This window comes from Gobio gobio (genome assembly GCF_949357685.1).
Source record: "Gobio gobio genome assembly, chromosome: 24".
NCBI classification, from domain to species: Eukaryota; Metazoa; Chordata; class Actinopteri; order Cypriniformes; family Gobionidae; genus Gobio; species Gobio gobio.
This window is the reverse complement of record NC_137120.1, coordinates 14767382-14785887: the sequence shown is the minus strand read 5'-3', so window position 1 is coordinate 14785887 and position 18506 is coordinate 14767382. Positions and strand designations below refer to the sequence as shown.

Sequence of the window (18506 nt, the reverse complement as noted above, 5' to 3'; positions counted from 1 at the left end):
ATATCATGGCAGGATGATGATGATGATGATGATGATGATGATGATGATGATGATGATGATGATGATGATGATGATGAGAAGGATACACTGAATACACATACATTTTCTTTCTTAACACACAAGCTCGGAATGAGCCAAATTAAGATAGAGATGTGTTCTGGCGTCGGGTATTTATTGAACCAAACAGATAAGCGTAAATCGAGAGTCAGCGAGCAGCTCATTTGATTGGCTACAGAAGAAGGTGGACCCGCCTTCCTCCTCGCGCTTGCAAAACTCAGCGAATGAGAGAATCGTGCCAAAACTGTAAGCACAGCTAAAAGAAAGACAGAACTGTTCAAATCGGTTTCTTTCGGGAACTTTTTTGCCCTACCTACACAACAAGTCATTTAGACATTTGCAACAGTTTAATTTTTTTTTACAAAAAGGTTTGTTTTACACAGTCAATCTGTTTTGCAGTTCCTGACTCTGATGTTTTTGCTTGCACATCTATGTTCTCATGCGTGCAATGATTTTGGCTGTATCTTGGCGAAAGAAACATGTCAAAAGTCTAAGCACGGAAAAAGGGAAGTCAGAAGAATACAGATCATATTTATTTTGTGTTAAAGCTGCAGTTTCACAATACATGAATTACACTTATGAATAACAGTAAAATGCTGCAAATATTTTTTTCTTACACTTGAAAGGCAATTTACACTTTTACAAAACTTCTCTTGCGCATGCAAATTTAATTTACGCTTGCAATCTTATGTACACTTTCACAAATCTTACCCTGCGCATGCGATTCTTTATGGCATCAATTTACCTTCATACAGTTCTCAGTTCGAATTTGAGAACTGTTAACTCGAGAACCGCTGTACGTTAGGTAGTAGCCTACACACGCATGCTCAGCTGCTCGTGAGTTCTCATCAGTTCTTTCAGCACAACATGTCTCAGTTAAGGGAACTGTTGGGGTTACTAGAGTAACATATATTTAAGGATATTGGTTTATTTCTAGTCGGAGGGACTATCCACTCATGTCAGAAAGAGAGCGGGGTAATGTGAGACATCGGGTAATGTGAGACACCTGCTGTATCTGGTCAACAGAACACATTTGTGGTCATATGACCATTATGTTTTCAAGCCCCTCCAATTTCCCCTTGGCCATGAAGGAGAGGACCTCATGGTGCTGTGGCAAGCATGTTTTTTTTTCCACAAAAATATTTTTTTTGCATGTAAAAGTCAAATTTCTTGCTGTCAACTTAATCAACTGTTATGCCAAAGCAAATTGATTCAGGTAGAAAAACTTATATCATACATGTTGATGAACTACCAACATATAAAACCATGTGATGATGCTAGTTGAAGATTATCCTGAATTGCTAAGAGAGATGTTTTTTTCTAAAAATGTACCTGTGAGGTAAAGTGAGACATGAGGCACAAGTTAAGTTTAGTCTTAAACATATTTTAATGTAATATTACATACATTTTTTATTTTTAATGTCATAAACATTGTAGAAAAGCCATCATGCCAAGGCAATACACCAGGAAGACAACCTGGGTTCCTAAAAGTGATGTGGTGAAGAAGCTGCCTCAACCTAAAAGGCCTGGAGGAGCCACACGTAGAGAGCAACTCCTCATCTTTCCCTGTAACCTTCAGGAATGTAGAGTAGGCCTAGTTGTAGAGTATGACAGTAGGCTGATGTTCTAATCTAGGTGGGTCTAGTCCTGTGTTCTGAGTCCTTTGCTCTGACCCCCAGACCCTAGCTGGCTCTAAAGGTCCTTTGCTCTGACCCCCAGACACTAGCTGGCTCTAAAGGTCCTGTGTTCTGACCCCCAGACTGTGTTCTAATCATCATTTTAATGTTAATTAAAACATTTTGAATTATATTATTAGGGGCCAAGCACCGAAGGACCCATAGAACCGCTTGCGGGAAAGTTGTGAAATTTGGTACACAGATAGAGGACAGTCCCAGCATTAACCACACCAATTTTGGAATCTCTAAAACAATCCCTCTAGCGCCATCACCTGTCCAAAGTTTGACTCATATTTGTGCCAATAACTTTTGAACCATAAGGGCTAGAAACAAAATTCTTTTTCCCTCTGATTCCTTGGCTCAAGCCAATTCGATTGCACCCTACATTTACGTAATTTTCCGTCATAATAATTTTCCCGCCATTTTTAATTAACCGAAAAACCTACTTTTACGAACTCCTCCTAGGCCTTTGCTCCAATTTGCACGAAAATTGAACCAGATCATCTTCAGACTCTGCTGACAAAACCGTATTAGACTCGAGATGATTAGTCAAACTTTTATTGAATAACGCTCAAATTAAATCGACAAAGTGCCCACAAAAATGAAAGTCAGGCTCTATCTCCGCAACGCTTTAGCATATTCTAACCAAACTTGGTGTGTGTTATGCCAACCATGACCTGAGGCTGCCTGCAGCGTTTCGGCACAATGCCACCTAGTGGTCCAGAGATACAAAACTTTGATATTTTTGATTATAACTTAAGAACGCTTTAGTTAAATATCACAAAACTGGTCTCTTTAGAGTCGGGGGATCACGCCGAGCCATACCATACCCAATTTTCCCATATCAACCATTTTGGGCGTCGGCCATTTTGAATTTTGTCAGAAAGTGCTATATTTTACAAACGCATTGGCGTATCATTACAAAACTTGGTGTGTGTCTTCGTCACCAAGTCTTGAAAGTACTCAAAAAGTTTCAAGGCAAAAAGTTTCAAGGCAAAGTCAAACATTCTGTTCGCCATTTTGATTTCCTTTAGAAACCTACTTTTTCAAACTCCTCCTAGACCATTTGTCTGATTTTCAGTTAAATCGAATTGTAACATCTTCAGACTATTATAGCAAAAAGTTATCAATTTCGTGTCAACAGACAAAACCGTTTTCATATACTGCAGCGACAAAGTTGAGCCATGATGCCAAAATTACTCTTGAGGCTGTATCTCTGCAATGCTTTGACATAATGACACCAAACTTTGCCTTTGTCATTGTCATCTCACTCTGACCACACCACATTAATTTCGTTACTGCCCCACCTATTGGTCAAAAGTGATAAACCATTAAATCATATTGTGACTGTATATATGATTTTTCAGCCATTTTGCCTAAAATAATCTTAAAATGCCTTTAATTGCTCATTGTTGCAGTTGGTCTAACCCTCCCAGCCATTATTGCCTAAAATCATCTTAAAATGCCTTTAATTGCTCATTGTTGCAGTTGGTCTCACCCTCCCAGCCATGTTGGCATGTCTTGTCGTCTTCTTTGCGCTTGGCCCCGTTAATGGCTGCTCGCAATTGTATTTGATTTTGTTCAGAGCTACTTTCAAGTGTTTAGAAAAAAAAAGTTCTTAATTAACCAATTTCCATGATTCTGTTACTAGTCCGACATTAGTTCTGGAATGTGTGGTTGTCAAGCTAGCTGTCAGGTTTCTGACTGTTACACTGTGTTGTTATGGTAGTTTCAGAGTGGAAAAAGTAAGTGGTTCACTTTACCCCCTTGATTTCTCTGGTCTGTCTCAGTTTACCCCTAAGCTGGGGTAAAGTGAGACACAAGACAACTTTTTTAAAAACAATCATATTTTCACTGACCTTCGTCCTGAACACATTCAGATAATTTCCATTGCTAGGAAACATCCTGAATGAATGGGAAATGTGTCAATTTTACTGATATATCATTTTTAGCTCGCTTAGAGGGGAGCAAATGTAAAAAATGTCTCACTTTACCCCACTCTCCCCTAACTTGTAACTTGTGGATCAGCGCTGACTCGATTCAGTACGATTTGGTGAACTGATTTGACCGGTTCACTAAAAAGAACCGGTTCAAAAGAACGATTTGTTCACGAACCGGACATCACTAGCGCGACGTTAAAACCTAAATGAAACCGCATGAAACACATGGGAACAGAGACCCAGGAAACAACATTATCCAAAAATATTTTTTTTATTTGTGTTCGGTAGAAAACAGGATTCGACGAATCTGTCGACACAACTGCTGGAAAGCCTTCAGGTAAAATTTGCGTGCACGCGCATGTCCCATGATCCCCAGTTGATCAGAAACACCTGAGGATAATATCTATATGCTGCGACTCCGAACCGCTCCGAAAAGTCGAAGAATCTACCAGAAATTGCAGTCTTTTGAAGGCCACGGATGTTAAAACATGAAGTTTATTGAGAAAGCGTAATTAAAAACGAACGTTTCTGAAGGGTTTCCTCATTCACTCTTCCATTTTAGGCTGTTGTTTTTGTGATGCGAAATCGAAAGTATGCTTTAACCAGACATTTACTTCATTTGTTATTAAATTGAATATTTCAGTTCATATATAGCTATTATGACTATTAGTTACAGTATGTCAATTATAATTCAGGTTACTTTTACTCAATCATTTATTTAAGGAGCATTTGAAAATAATAGGCCTAAACCACCAGGGAACTTGAAGTTGTATTTAAATGATTCAATCCACTCAGTTGTTTTTAACACAGTGTAAATGTCTTTGTTTTCAGTAATTAATTTATATCTAGTGCCATGAGTCTGTTAATCTCCTTAAACTGATTTGAAAGGATTGAGACCATTTAATTATTATACATGGCAATATATTTTTTTGTAACTCACTTATGTTAGTGTTTTTGTTGTTGTTGCTAACTCAACTTATTTTCTTGAATAACTGCCATGCTATTTATCTCACTAACTCATATTGTCATCTCCAGGTCAAACTAAACGACTGGTTTTCACAAACCAGTGCTGATCTGTGTTCAATGGCAGTTTAGCTGCAGTATGTCAGGAGCAAGTAAAGGACTCTCTCTCTCTCCAAGATGAGTCTTTCAAAGAAACAGAGGTAAGACTGCGTCTGTTTTCAGAGAAGCATTTTAAACAAATTTAAGTTTCAGGTTTTTGCTGTGAAGAACAAAACTTTAAGCATTGTTTTATATTTGCAAGTGCTTTGCATATGGAAGTAAAATAATGGCAAATGTTTTTAAAAAAAAAAAAGCTTGTTGAATTGCACTACTTGGAAAAAAATATGCATTTACCATGCTTGCATTTTAATGCATTGTATTTTTAGGGCTTGCATTTTTATGGGCTGAAATTCAACATGATTGTATAGTTAAGATGTGAATATTTCAATTCTAAACATTTCACACACATTTTCCTTATTAAAAATTCAATAATCCATATTCACCTTTCAGATTTCACTTCCAAAATCCAAAAAGTTTAAAAATACAACCTATAATATTCGACTGGCAATTTTCGGTACGTTTTATTTCGCTTTACAAATTCGCTTTCACAAATTCAGTGGGTCAAATTCGACAGAAAATTCAACAGTTCACATCTGGGAACTGCAGGAATATCAATAGATTACTGAGCATAATCTCCATCTGCTGTTAGTCGACCTCACCAGCAGGTGGTGCAAGCGGCTGTTGACAAAGACCAGGGCTGCATTTCCCGATAACGTTGTCTCTTAGCGCGCTACGAAGACTCTAAAGCAGGGGTGTCCAAAGTCAGTCCTGGAGGGCCACTGTCCTGCAGAGTTTAGCTCCACCTTGCCTCAACACACCTGCTGGAAGTTTCTAGTATGCCTAATAAGACCTTGATTAGCTGGTTCAGGTGTGTTTAATTGGGGTTGGAGCTAAACTCTGCAGGACAGTGGCCCTCCAGGAGCAGGATTGGACACCCCTGCTCTAAAGGTATAACTTAACTAAAGGTATACCATTTCTAGGTGTGTTCCTCGAACTATACCTTAGGAGGTTACTTAAGGTAAACCTTCTTAAGTGCGACGTTAGCAGGTGCTGTCCGTGGCGGCGGTGCTGAAGTGGCTTATATCGATAGCTCAAGAATCGATTATTTACTCTATGCAGGGGTTGTTTCACTGCTTTATGCGAATTTTTTATATTTTATTTTTTTATAAAAGAAGCACTTCAGAAATAGTTGAACTTGCAAACTAAATTTTATATAATTCTGACATGAGTACGCGAACCAGCAATTTCATGCTCAACCGCATCATGCGTCAACCCGCTATACTAACTGGCAGTATGCCTTCACTGGCATTTGAAAGAGTCATTTATATTATTACAATATATTTTCCATAGTGTGTTAATTTACTCCACAATCAGGGATGATTGCCCAGCAGCTGCATTACATTATTGTGTAAATAACTAATTTCTGTTACTGAATGAACGCACCGCCACCCCGAGGTGTTACTCAGCCCATATCCATCCCCAACCACCTCCAGAAAACTCCCCACGGCATAAAAACGGAGAGCCGCCAGCAGCTGGATTTCAGGGCTGAGAGGGTAGCTCCGTCCAGTTTGTCTCGACAAAGTTGGACCAACAAGATCTAAAAGCTGCTCAATTTGCTGTCGTGGCAGGCGAAATTTATTTTGAATAGCGGCTTCTGACATGGTAGCCAGGGGACTAAAGTTTTCACGTATGAAATAGTGCATATACACTAAATGGCTCTGCGGACGGCGCCGTCTTTGATTTAGCACAACTATTCGCTGTCTCGCTGCCATAGTTTGACCAAACTCCCCTCCACAATCATTCCCTTTAAATAGGCTCCTAAGCTTTTCCTGTCTAATGGTTTGCCAGCTGATGTACCTTTGGATAATATAATTAAAAATCTAACAAACATTAGTGTAATGACAATTGTAATCCTTTCATTAAAAAAAATTAGCCTGATTGAACATTAGGTGTATATTACAACTTCAGAATTATATTCGTATAGACTGACATGTAAAGACGCTTTTTGCACAGTGGTGGCCACTAGTGGAATTAACTGTCAATGGTGATAAGGTATGGCTAAGAGTGGTCCAGACCAACCTTACGAAAGTAATACTTACAGAAGGTATTCTTAACTAAGATAGTTTCGGGAAACACGTATTAACGTTAAGGTACACCTTAAGGTATAACTTAAGAACGACGTAGTGTTAAGAAGGTTTCGGGAAATGCAGCCCAGAGCAACGTGTAGAGCAGAGGTACTCAACAGGCGGCCTGTGGGCTGCATCCGGCCCGTCTGTATTAATTTTGTGGCCCGCATCATGTCAAAGATGAAGGCATTTTTTTTATCTTCTAATGTTACGTGAATATTAGACAATTTGACGTATATTTTTGTATACTGCGGACGCAGGTCGGGCAGGTCAAGTATTAAAAATAACACGTTCACTTTCGTTTTCAGTTGTCAGCTCATTTCAAGATCAAAGACCGTGATAGGAGAGGGCAATCTGTAAAGCTGTCAGTCTGTAACTTTTGTGTGCGTGATACGCAGTGTTCACTTTCACTTGCATAATTTAGCTAAATATCACACTTTAATGATATTTATAGCTCCCAACTTAATAAAACAAGCTGTTATATTGCTCTTCAGTGTAAATAACAACTTATATTCAAAGGAAGGACTACTTTTCAGCAGTTTTTAATAGTCTGAGTATGGACTCTTTTTTTTTTTCATTAATATTGCAAGAAATTGTTACTAGTTTATTCCAGATTTATTTATTTTATTTTCATGTTCAGTATTGATTTAAATAGGTCAAAGACTAGCAAGACTTGCCTAGCAAGATAAACTGCGTTTCTAAAGTAAAAACTGTAAATAATGTCTTACGATGCAAATTTGTGGCGCTTCACATTTTATGTGGTATAAATTTGGCCCCCTTGGCCTCTGAACTTGAGTACCCCTGGTGTAGAGAGTCATTCATTCATTAACACTTATTTGCAGAAATGGAGCAAGCGATACGTATTTGTGATGATTATCAGGGCCAGTGTGTGTGTATATATATATTATATATTAGGGATGCCGCAATTCTCAATATAATATTGAACCGTTCTGTACAGTATTCTCGGTTCAATACGCGCTTGTGAATTGCGTTTTTCTCTGTTTTCCATTTAATTAATTATTTTTCTACACATTCTATCATTTGCCTTCATCCCAATATACTGAACAACTTTATCATACTCGCGTATGATAAAGTTGTTCAGTATATTGGGATGAAGGCAAATGATAGAATGTGTAGAAAAATAATAGGCTACATTCACATCACACGTTAGTGGTAGAGTTATACTCACGGAACACTATAGTTATTCACAATCATGGAAGTTAATTATTTGCATGCGTTTTAAAGCCTTGCCGTTTAAACATTTCATTCGCGTGCATATGCACGGTTTTAACATGCACTTTTCCGAGCGCGCGCACTAAAAGCCTGTCAAACACGTGATTATGGACTAAGTAGTCTTACTGCGCTAATACGGTCACAAACAAGGTTAACATAAACACAGTCGGTTATGTCTAAAGTGAAAGTAAAATTGGCGTGTCCGTATATTAGATGCATGCAGGTCTTAAATTGACAGCAGCGTAGCCTAGTGAACATGCTGTCCTTAAAGGGACAGTTCACCTCTAAAATTATGTCATTATTTATTCACTCTAATATTGTTCCAAACCTGTATTAATTTCTCCTGTTGAAGACAGCTGAATACCAGACAGTTGATGGAAGCCATTGACTTCCATATTATTTCCTACAATGGGGACCAGCAACTGTTTGGTTTCCAACATTCTTCAAAATATATTTTATGTCCAACAGGTGTTTCTGGTGTAAAACAACTTGAGCGTGAGTAATCGATGACAGAATTTTCATTTTTGAGTGATCTATCCCTTTAATGTTAATACAACAACAAAAGACAAAGAGAAAATCACTCACTGCTCTTGACTAAAAAAACTGTAATACAGTAATTTATTAAGAATCAATATATATTTTATAGTGAAGTCTATGTAGGGTTTTATTTTCACATATATTCATTCAATTTCATACTTAAATGCTGCTGTACAGCTCTGAGCTGCCAGTGTAAATCTTTATATACCGTAATTCCTCAAATAAAAACCGGGGCCTTTATTTACCTGAACTGCAGAAGGTAACAGGCTTTTATTTGAAGCAGGTTTTTGTTAGGGGCAGGCTTGTATTTGTAATTCCATCTGTTTGAAAAATAATTGTTTTAAAGCTACACTATGTAACTTTTCCGTCCACTAGAGGTCACCTGTTCAAAACAAAGGCGTAGTTTGATGACGCCACGTTTGAGCGCAGAATCTCGGGACATGTGGTCTTCACCTCACAGCCGGTGGAAAACAGTCAGGATAGGACTCGGGCAGAAATCATGTTCATGGATGCGATTATTAAAGGGGTGGTAAACCACGATTTCACTATTCTAACTTTAGCTAGCGTGTAATGTTGCTGCTTGAGCATAAACAACATCTGCAAAGTTACAACGTTCAAAGTTTAAAGCAAAGGGAGATATTTGCTTTTAAAGAAATCAGTTTCTAAGAACTACAGCAAACGGCCAGTAGGCGACTTCACACATTCCTCCAGGGTTGGTGACATCAACAGGCTCAATATTTACATAAACCCCTCCTCCGAGAATATTAAATAAGGGAGGGTGAGGCCATTTTGTATCGCGGCGCTGTTGTGGTATAAGTTAGTTAGACTGGAGTGTTGTTGCCGCGATGCCGAGGAAACGCTGTTATTTCCATCCGGATTGCAGGTCTGGGGTACTTGCTCTGTTCAGCCTTCCTTGGGTCGGGGGTGCGTTGCAGAGCGTTTAACACACAGCATGTTATATGCACGTGTGTTTGAGTCAGCGGGGAATCAGGCGCGCAGGGCTCTCTGCAGCACATCTAACAGAGGAAAACATCCACCGTCTTCGCGATTTCAATGCCGGATTTGCACAACGTCAGCTGCGTGAAAAAAACACTGCCGGTGCGTGGATGCACGACGCGCGCGCTGCACATTTCACGGAGGACAACACAAACTTCCACAAACTTCGCGAGTTCAATGCCAGATTTGCACAACGTCAGCTGCGTGAAAAAAACACTGCCGGTGCGTGGATGCACGACGCGCGCGCTGCACATTTCACGGAGGACAACACAAACTTCCACAAACTTCGCAAGTTCAATGCAATATTTGCACAACGTCAGCTGCGTGAAAAAAACACTGCCAGTGCGTGGATGCACGACGCGCGCGCTGCACATTTCACGGAGGACAACACAAACTTCCACAAACTTCGCGAGTTCAATGCCAGATTTGCACAACGTCAGCTGCGTGAAAAAAAACACTGCCGGTGCGTGGATGCACGACGCGCGCGCTGCACATTTCACGGAGGACAACACAAACTTCCACAAACTTCGCGAGTTCAATACAGGATATGCACAACGGCTTGTCCTGAAAGCTGGATTTACAAACAGAAGCTGTTTACGGGCCACAACCTGTAAGTCTGATTTATTTCATCGATGTGTTTTCCTGTAATAGGTTGTAGCAAGGAAGTAAACAGATGACAACTGTAAGACCGCATGAATTCGCTCCAAGGATCGGCAGCGAACCACGGTGAAGGCCGCACACGTTCAGTGTCTCAGCTGGAAGAATGGATTTGATTATAATATTCTTTATCTGACTCCATTTATCATAGTGGTCGCATTTAGAAGAGAATCCCAACCGGTTGTTTGGTCATCTATATTTGGTAGTTAATCATACATTTGATCGTTCCGTTTTAACCCTTTGTTACAATTATAACGTTCCACATTGGAGATAGTTAATAATTACAGATTAATTCAGAAAGGATCAAAATGTAACAATTTATTAACAATCAAGTAAATGTAAAATGTCAATTACATCATAGACATAAATCTCTTCTAAAAGGAAACACAAATTCTGGTTATGGTTACACTTAAAATCGTTTCAAATAAATGTAAAACATAAACCATTAATTATGCTCTGTAGGCCTCTGCCTAGAATGTTACCTGTGAGAGAGAGAGAGAGAGAGAGAGAGAGAGAGAAAGGGAGAGAGCTAAAGAACAGCTCTCTCCAGAGAAAGCCAGAGAAACCAAAGAGAGCGAGCTACAGATGAAATTCTCTTTTATCCTCTTTCCTGATGTCACCAAATTCAAATCTGACTCTTGTAAAACTGACCAATCAGACCAACCCGTGAGACATTTGAAAATAACCAATCAGACAAAACTTCCCCCATTGTATCAAAGGTGCGAAAACCTGTTGGCCAGCCGGCCAATCATTCTTTTGTCTTTCTAACTCAACCTGGCCCTTCTGATGGCGTTAAGGGGGAAGGGGTTGAGTCAATTTCAATATCTTGATCACGACGATGGCAGTTAACAGCAAAGCAGAGGATTTTGTTCCATTTCAAATATCTTTGATTATTTTCCACCTTACAGAACGCTGTTCTGCAAACCAGTCTGTTAAATGCTCATTCATACTTAACGTTATCCGACGAACACCTAACATTACAAACACTAACGTTAAAATCTCAACAGCGAACCTGACATTAGTATAAATGATTTTTTGATTAGAGCTTTTATGTATTGTTTATCTTCAGGCATGCTAAACATGGTTCTGTGTGTGATTTGGCTAACTTACTAGTAAAGCCAGTGCTTAGTGTTCGTTTTGGGTTAATAGTTCTTGCGACAGATATTTGGCTATAATCGTTCTAAAAATACAAAAGTAACAGTGCCATTCAGTAGCGATCATTATAGATCCGCAGTCTTTACACTTGAGGACTGAACAGGTTCTGCTCGATCATCTTCACTCAAATGTTCTCATATGGTTTTATTGACGCCGACCAAAGCACAGCCTCCAGGTAAGGGGCGTGACGTTTCCGACAACCGTGCACTGCGGTTAGCGAATCAGAACACACTAGGCCAGCTAACCAATCAGAGCCCACTGCGTATTTTTGAGGGACTGGCTTCATACAACCCGGAAAGCATCCGACCGTTTTACAAGGAGGGACAGAGCAGTGTAGAATAAAGGTCAAATATATGAAAAATAAGGCAAATTTTTTTAAAACGAAGCATGAACACATGTTACAGTGCACCCCACCAACACAGTCAAGCCTTCAAAAGAATGTGTTTTACCACCCCTTTAACATTACTGTAGTCTGAAGCAGAGCAGGACAGTGTTGTGGAGCCAAGCAAGGCCGCAGGGGCGATTGAAGAGCGGGACTGTTATTATGGCATAGTCGCTGGCGGGACTTTTATTATGACACGGTTGCCGGCGGCACTTCCTCTTCTCCAGTGCTGAGTATGAGGTAACGCAGCTCTGTTTATCGTATTAGATATATCTGAGTGTGTTGAAAAGGAAGTTATGACGTTCGTGAGAGTAAAGTGTTTCACTGAATAAAACCGGAGACCGAGGGTGACGCAGATATGACGCAATCGACAGTCGACTCCCTCACACGCATAGCTCACACGTCCCAGCTCCTTGGTTAAAATAGCAATTTTCTCACGATTTACAAATAGTTGAAAACATTTGGGATATTCTAAGTACTCAACTGAACAAAATATATAACACTGGCCTAGTGGTTTCTGGATGTTTTACTGCAAAAATCCTACATAGTTCACCTTTAAATAAACCGTTTTAAATGAAAAGTGATAGCGTTCCAGTGGACAGATATTTGATTTTTTTTAAGAAACATTTGCAAAAATATCACCATTTACAACAACAGCCAGAAGGGCGACAAAGTTTATTCCGCGTTTCATTTCTATATTGTTTGCACGTAAAGGAAAAAAGCTTTCTTCCACTTAAGAAGAGTTGTGCACTTTTAAGCCTTTTTTTATTTTACTATATCTCTTTATATAAATGTTATTTTCTACTTAAAAAAAACTATAATTTCGTTATTTTACTACCCAACTAATGCATCCGCGCTTTCTATATTCCATATATTCCACGTGAGAAAAAAAAAAGTAGCTTCCTTCCTTCCACTTAAGAAGAGTCGTGCACTTTTAAGCATTTTTTATTTTACTATATCTCTTTATATAAATGTTATTTTCTACTTAAAAAAAACTATAATTTCGTTATTTTACTACCCAACTAATGCATCCGTGCTTTCTATATTCCATATATTCCACGTGAGGAAAAAAAAAGTAGCTTCCTTCCTTCCACTTAAGAAGAGTTGTGTACTTTTAAGCACTTTTTATTTTAATATATTTCTCTTTACATAAATATTATTTTCTACTTAAAAAAAACTATAATTTTGTTATTTTTCTAACCCAACTAATGACTCTGCGCTTTCTATATAGGTTGCACATGAGGGGAAAAAAGCTTCCTTTCCACTTAAAGGTAGGGTAGGTAAGAATGATCTAAAACACTTTTGTCCAAATTTGTTTAAACTTTCTTTATATGTCAATACATAATTAAAATTTAAGTACTCTGAAAAAGAGAGTATAAAAATCGAGTGACTCTAGACTTTTTCATCTGCAATAAACACCGCTCATTATTTTCGTTCGGGCCGAAACAAGTGATTGGCTTGGGCGACTGTCACTCTCTCTCGCTACCATGGCTACCGCCGCTTTTGCTATAGGATCTGCCCACATGCGCGCACCCCAGTGTTGCCAAGTCTGGCTACTTCAAACACTGTTGCCGCGGGCTGTTTTTCATGTCCGCGGGTTGAAGCGACAACAATTATGTGATATTTTACCCCGGGATTTGCGAATTTTAGCAAGCAGCCCTACCAGGCCAGCACTCTCCCTGGCTGAGTCCGAAATCGCCTCCTATACCCTCAAATAGGGCATTATTTGAGGGGACAGCCATTTATAGTGGTGTCCGAAACCATAGTGGTTATTGAGTGCACTCATTCACTCAATCTCACATTGCACCGCAATAATGAGTGTACAGCCGATGTACACACAACAGCTGTCTGAATTTACTCACTCGTTTTCATTCACTCATCAAGTGAACTGTATTAGTGGACTAACGTAGGGAATAGTGAATTAGGGTTTAGGGGGAGATTTCAGATTCAGCCCCTGTCGTGAAGACTGATGACATTCTCTTCGACATTTTTCGAGTTGTGTTGTGGTAAAAATAGCTACGGGTAGCGCCAGTTGATTGCCAAGTGCAACCATTCTACGTCATCAACCTAGAACGCAAACAAAATGGTGCCGCCCATTGTCCAAATATATAATGGATTTTTTTTAATGGATCTTTCATGGGTTCTCTACTACATATTTCAGTTAGAGACATCATTTATGTTATATTAAGCCATACAAGTCTTAACACCATGGGATCCCTTTAAAGGTGCCCTAGATTGAAAAATTGAATTAACCTTGGCATAGTTGAATAACAAGTTCAGTACATGGAAATCTCAAAACACCATTGCTTCCTCCTTCAAATGTAAATCTCGTGTGTGAAAAACACCACAGAAAAAAAGGTGAATCTCAACATAACACTAACATCATTATGCAACAGTCGGATCATTAATATTTATGCCCCCAACATTTGCATGTTCAAGGCCAGGCGAAACTGCACAGCCGAATCATCTGAATTTCTGCAGGTATTGTGAAGAAACAAGCGTCAAGCGAGAATAGTGAAAATGGCAGATCATGGAAATAAATGTTATGTTCCAGGCTGTGCAGGGGATGTGAGGACTTTTCATACCCTTCCCACAGAACAAAACTGTCAACAGGCATGGTTGATGTTTATCGATAACGCAACAGTTTAATTGAAAGTTGTTTGTTTGCTTGGCCCATTTCACCACGGACAGTTTTTCTAACCTGGGACAATATCAAACAGGCTTCGCTCAGCATTTGATACTGAAGAAGGGGGCCATTTCAACTATATTCCCACAAGCAGTAAGTAGAATTATAATTTAGCCTATATTTCATTGTAGGGACTATGAGTCAGATCAAATAATAACTCAACGGGGAATTGATTTAAATTATATATGACTTACATTATAATTTATAAATAATTCAGAATGAATGTTTACACCTTAACTTATTCGTCCACCGATATGTAAGAACTTAGAGGGGACTCTGTTAAAGGGAAACAGGTCTATTTAGCTCAAATGAATGAATTAATGAATTCATAGGGAATTTTGAGAGAGCCTATTTTACAGCCGAGCAAATGACTCTTCCAGCGTTCATTTGAACGGGCCGTAAATATAAACTCTGCAGCGGATATTAATATCCGAACAATAATGAAACCCTATTTAACAGCCAGGTAACTTAGATCGGCAGTTCAAGACATTAAAGGGATAGTTCACCCAAAAATGAAAATTTGACATTTATCTGCTTACCCCCAGGCCATCCAAGGTGTAGGTGTCTTTGTTTCTTCAGTAGAACACAAATGGAGATTTTTAACTTCAACCGTTGCTGTGTGTCACTCATATAATGCTTGTCAATGGTGACTAAATCTATTAGGGTAAAAAAAACATGCACAGACAACTTCAAATTAATCCATGCGGCTCGTGACGACACATTAATGTCTTAAGACACGAAACGATCGGTTTGTGCGATAAACCGATCAGTATTTATATAATTTTTTACCTCAAATACAACACCATGTCCAACAGCCCTGAAAGCGCAGCACTTCCGGGAAAGAAGGTCAATGTACACGATCTAGTGTAGAGACATCACTTCCTGTGTGTGAGGTCTCTACACGATCTGGCGTAGTTTACGCAAACGCCAGAAGTGCTCTTACGCTCGTATACAGTAAACAATGAGTGACGTATACGAGCGCGAGAGCACTTCTGGCATTTGCGGAAGTGCTGTGCTTTCAGGGCTGTTGGACATGTTGTTGTATTTGAGGTAAAAAATTATAGGTAACTTACCAGTTCAGCTGGGAATCTAGAGGCATTACTTGCGTTTGTGTCTCGTGTGTTGTCTGACAAGGGGGATTCCCTTTTCCTGGCTGGACAGGGGTTTTCCCGGGTCTTTGATTCGCTGACGGTCTGGTCGTGTCTTTGATCGACGTCTTGGGAAGCCAATCACGTGGCGTGTTGGCTGGATGGAAGTCTTGTGGGCGTTGTTTGAAGTTGAAGCGCACTGTGAGTGACTCGTTGAGCAACTTTGCGGCAAAACTTAACAGAACCCGAGACTTAACGGAAAGAAAATAAACTTTAAGTAAAAGAAAGGAAAGTGAGAGAAAAGCAGACGGCCTGAATGAAATCGTTGTGTAACCCATTTTCTCTGATCTTGGTCTGCCACGATCGTCAGATCGTCTCCTGGGAGCTCTCCGTTCAGAACTCAACTCTGGTCAAACTGCTAGGACTTAACTCATCTCTAAACGAACAGGCCTTGAACCGGCTCGAACTGCTGGCTCTGAACAGGCCGCGAACTAGCTGTGACGTGAACTGGAACCGAACTTGAACACTTGAACTGGATACTTTGTTCGTGTTCTGAGATTAAACTCAAATATTTGCCCATCCCCTGGATGGGTTCTGGCCAATTAGGCTTCAGGGGTGACTGTGTCTCCACCCCTCCCATAAAATTGGGTCATCTATAGTAATTTAGTTTCCTGCTCTTAAGCAGGGAGTACATTTAGACCTAATTTCTTACTATAAGGACATGATCAATTCTATAAAGATTTAATTCAGCTCATCTGTTGGAATATACCCATACGAACACACAGGTATCAAACACAGTGCCTTTTCATTCACTCATTCAATAGTTACATAATTGCATGAATTGGGAGTGATATACATGCATAATAGTCACGTGTATTCAGTTGTAAACACACTAACAAGCTATGTCGAAGGCTATTTGAGGCTATTAGCTGTGTCGTTTGGAGTTTTAGCTGTGTCACGTGGAGTTAATTTACTGGTCATTGAAAAGACAGATCTGGTTTGTTTCTTAGTCTTGTGATCACAACGAGTCCTTTGTCCTCTTTAACTAAGTTTTGGTCACTTAGTCCATAGGAAGTCGGTTAATTATTTTCTACAACTGGTAGCTCCGGGCAGAATCGAGCCTCCATCTCTCTCGTGATCGATGGTCGATTTCCTGGGGTCTGGAGCTGAATTGGGCTTTGTGAAGGGGATGTTCATTTGATCGAATCATTTGGAGATTCCTTCATCTATATGTCTGTGCCCATAATTGCTACATTCGCTACATATCCCCCCTTCGTTAGGCAATGTGTTGGGATGAAGACATTGGCGAAAGCTGTAGAAACACAGGGAGAAGAAGCAGACACAATACACAACAAACAACAAGACAACACCTCCATGATTGGCCACTGTACTGGTGCAGGGCCTTAGATTATTCGAGTACTAACGGTTTTAAACTTTAAACTTAAGGTTAACTTGAAGTTTACATTTTAACTTTCCTAGGTTTATCGTGTCGACGTAATGTAGTTTAACTTTGGTATTGTTATTCTAATTTGGTTCGGTACGGTGACTCTTTGACCAAATTCTGTGATTAACTTTTGTTTTGTTTGTTTTCTTCTCTTCTAAATCGTACAAGGTTGAGACCGTTGTACCTTTCTTCATGACGTGGTGACCTCATTTGTGGTACAAATGAGGTGACCCCTTAATCATGGAGCTCTCTAGCTCACATTCGTTCGAAGGTGGCCTGCCGATATTAGGCATGGTGCATCAATCCCTATATCGTGACCTTGACCCTTATGGGGTAGACAGGCATTTTACCTAATAAAAGAAGAAGGAGAGGGAAGGAAGAGGTGAAACAAAACAAAACAGTTGAGTGTCTCTAGGTCTTGCCTACAACTACTCGTGCAGCTCAGGTGTCGTGTACCCTAACTTAATGAGAGGTGTTCTACTTGTTGGGTAGATTGTGCAATGTTTCCTATGATGAGTGTAGCCGGGTCCATGCTAAGCTAGTTTCTGAAGCTAGTTTCTACCTGTGAGAAGAACATGTTTGTTGAATGTTTTCCCTGGCAGATGTGGTTAACTTCTGTATGTTAGCGAGTATGTAAGTTATGTAGTGTATGTAAAGTAGTGGATGTATGGTCAGATCTGTTCTAGTCTGTTTTGGTTCCCCCTTTTCTGGAAGGCGTGTCAATCAGAATCTGACTCATCCCATTTCCTGTCCTCTTCATTGCATTTGAGGAATTCTCTTGTTCTTGGGCGTACTCAGTGCTGTGCTTGACTGAGTGGTGCCGAGATGGGTTTTGTCGTCGCTTACCCACGTTAGATGCTGTGGAATGTGTGGGATGATGATGGTCTTTGGTATCTTTAGGGTTTCTAGAGAAGCGAGGCTGGTCCCATGGCTTTTCCCAGCGGTTGGTGTGGTAGCTGTCATGGGAGTCACGTTCTCTGTGCTCTTTATGATGGACTGTAGTGTAGTCATGCCACTGGGTGTCGTGCAGTGCAAGGCTTGGGTCTTGGCTGACGGAGTTTGACACTGTGGATGTTTTCAAACCTTTCTTTGAGGCCATCTTTTGTTTGATGTAGGCCTCGTGTGTCAGGTCACGCAGCTGTTGGATTGTCATCGTGTCTGGGCAGGCCATGATGCCTAGATGATGACTCACTCCAGGGTGCATGTTTCTCAGGAAGATGGTTTTGAAGTTCACATCCTCTTCAAGTTCAGGTTCGTTATTTGCACTAAAGTAGGCTTGTCAGAAATGGCTGTAGTAGGCTTGGGGAGTCTCTTGTCGACCTTGTTTGGTTTCCCAGGCGATTAACAGTCCATGTTCAGACTCTGGGCCTGTAAATTCTTGGGTCAGCGTCTCACGTAGTAGCTGGTAGTTGTACTTTACGTGAACAGGTTGCCGATCTAGAAAGCTTCTTACCTCGTGACTGGATG

The 18506-nt window shown here is 40.0% G+C and overlaps 1 protein-coding gene across 2 annotated transcripts in view; it reads left to right on the top strand.

Moving 5' to 3' along the window:
- The first annotated feature begins 3820 nt into the window (after nt 1–3820).
- LOC307120947 (NACHT, LRR and PYD domains-containing protein 12-like) overlaps nt 3821–18506 on the top strand; it is a 68818-nt gene continuing 54132 nt past the window's right edge. The window contains exons 1-2 of one of the 2 annotated variants that reach the window (XM_079808248.1): nt 3821–4010; nt 4709–4836. In XM_079808248.1, the coding sequence (XP_079664374.1) occupies nt 4814–4836 (23 nt within the window). In that variant the 5' untranslated portion in view covers nt 3821–4010; nt 4709–4813. Of the gene's footprint in view, nt 4265–4708; nt 4837–18506 lie in introns of both variants that reach the window. The other variant, XM_079808247.1, reaches the window with a different exon arrangement.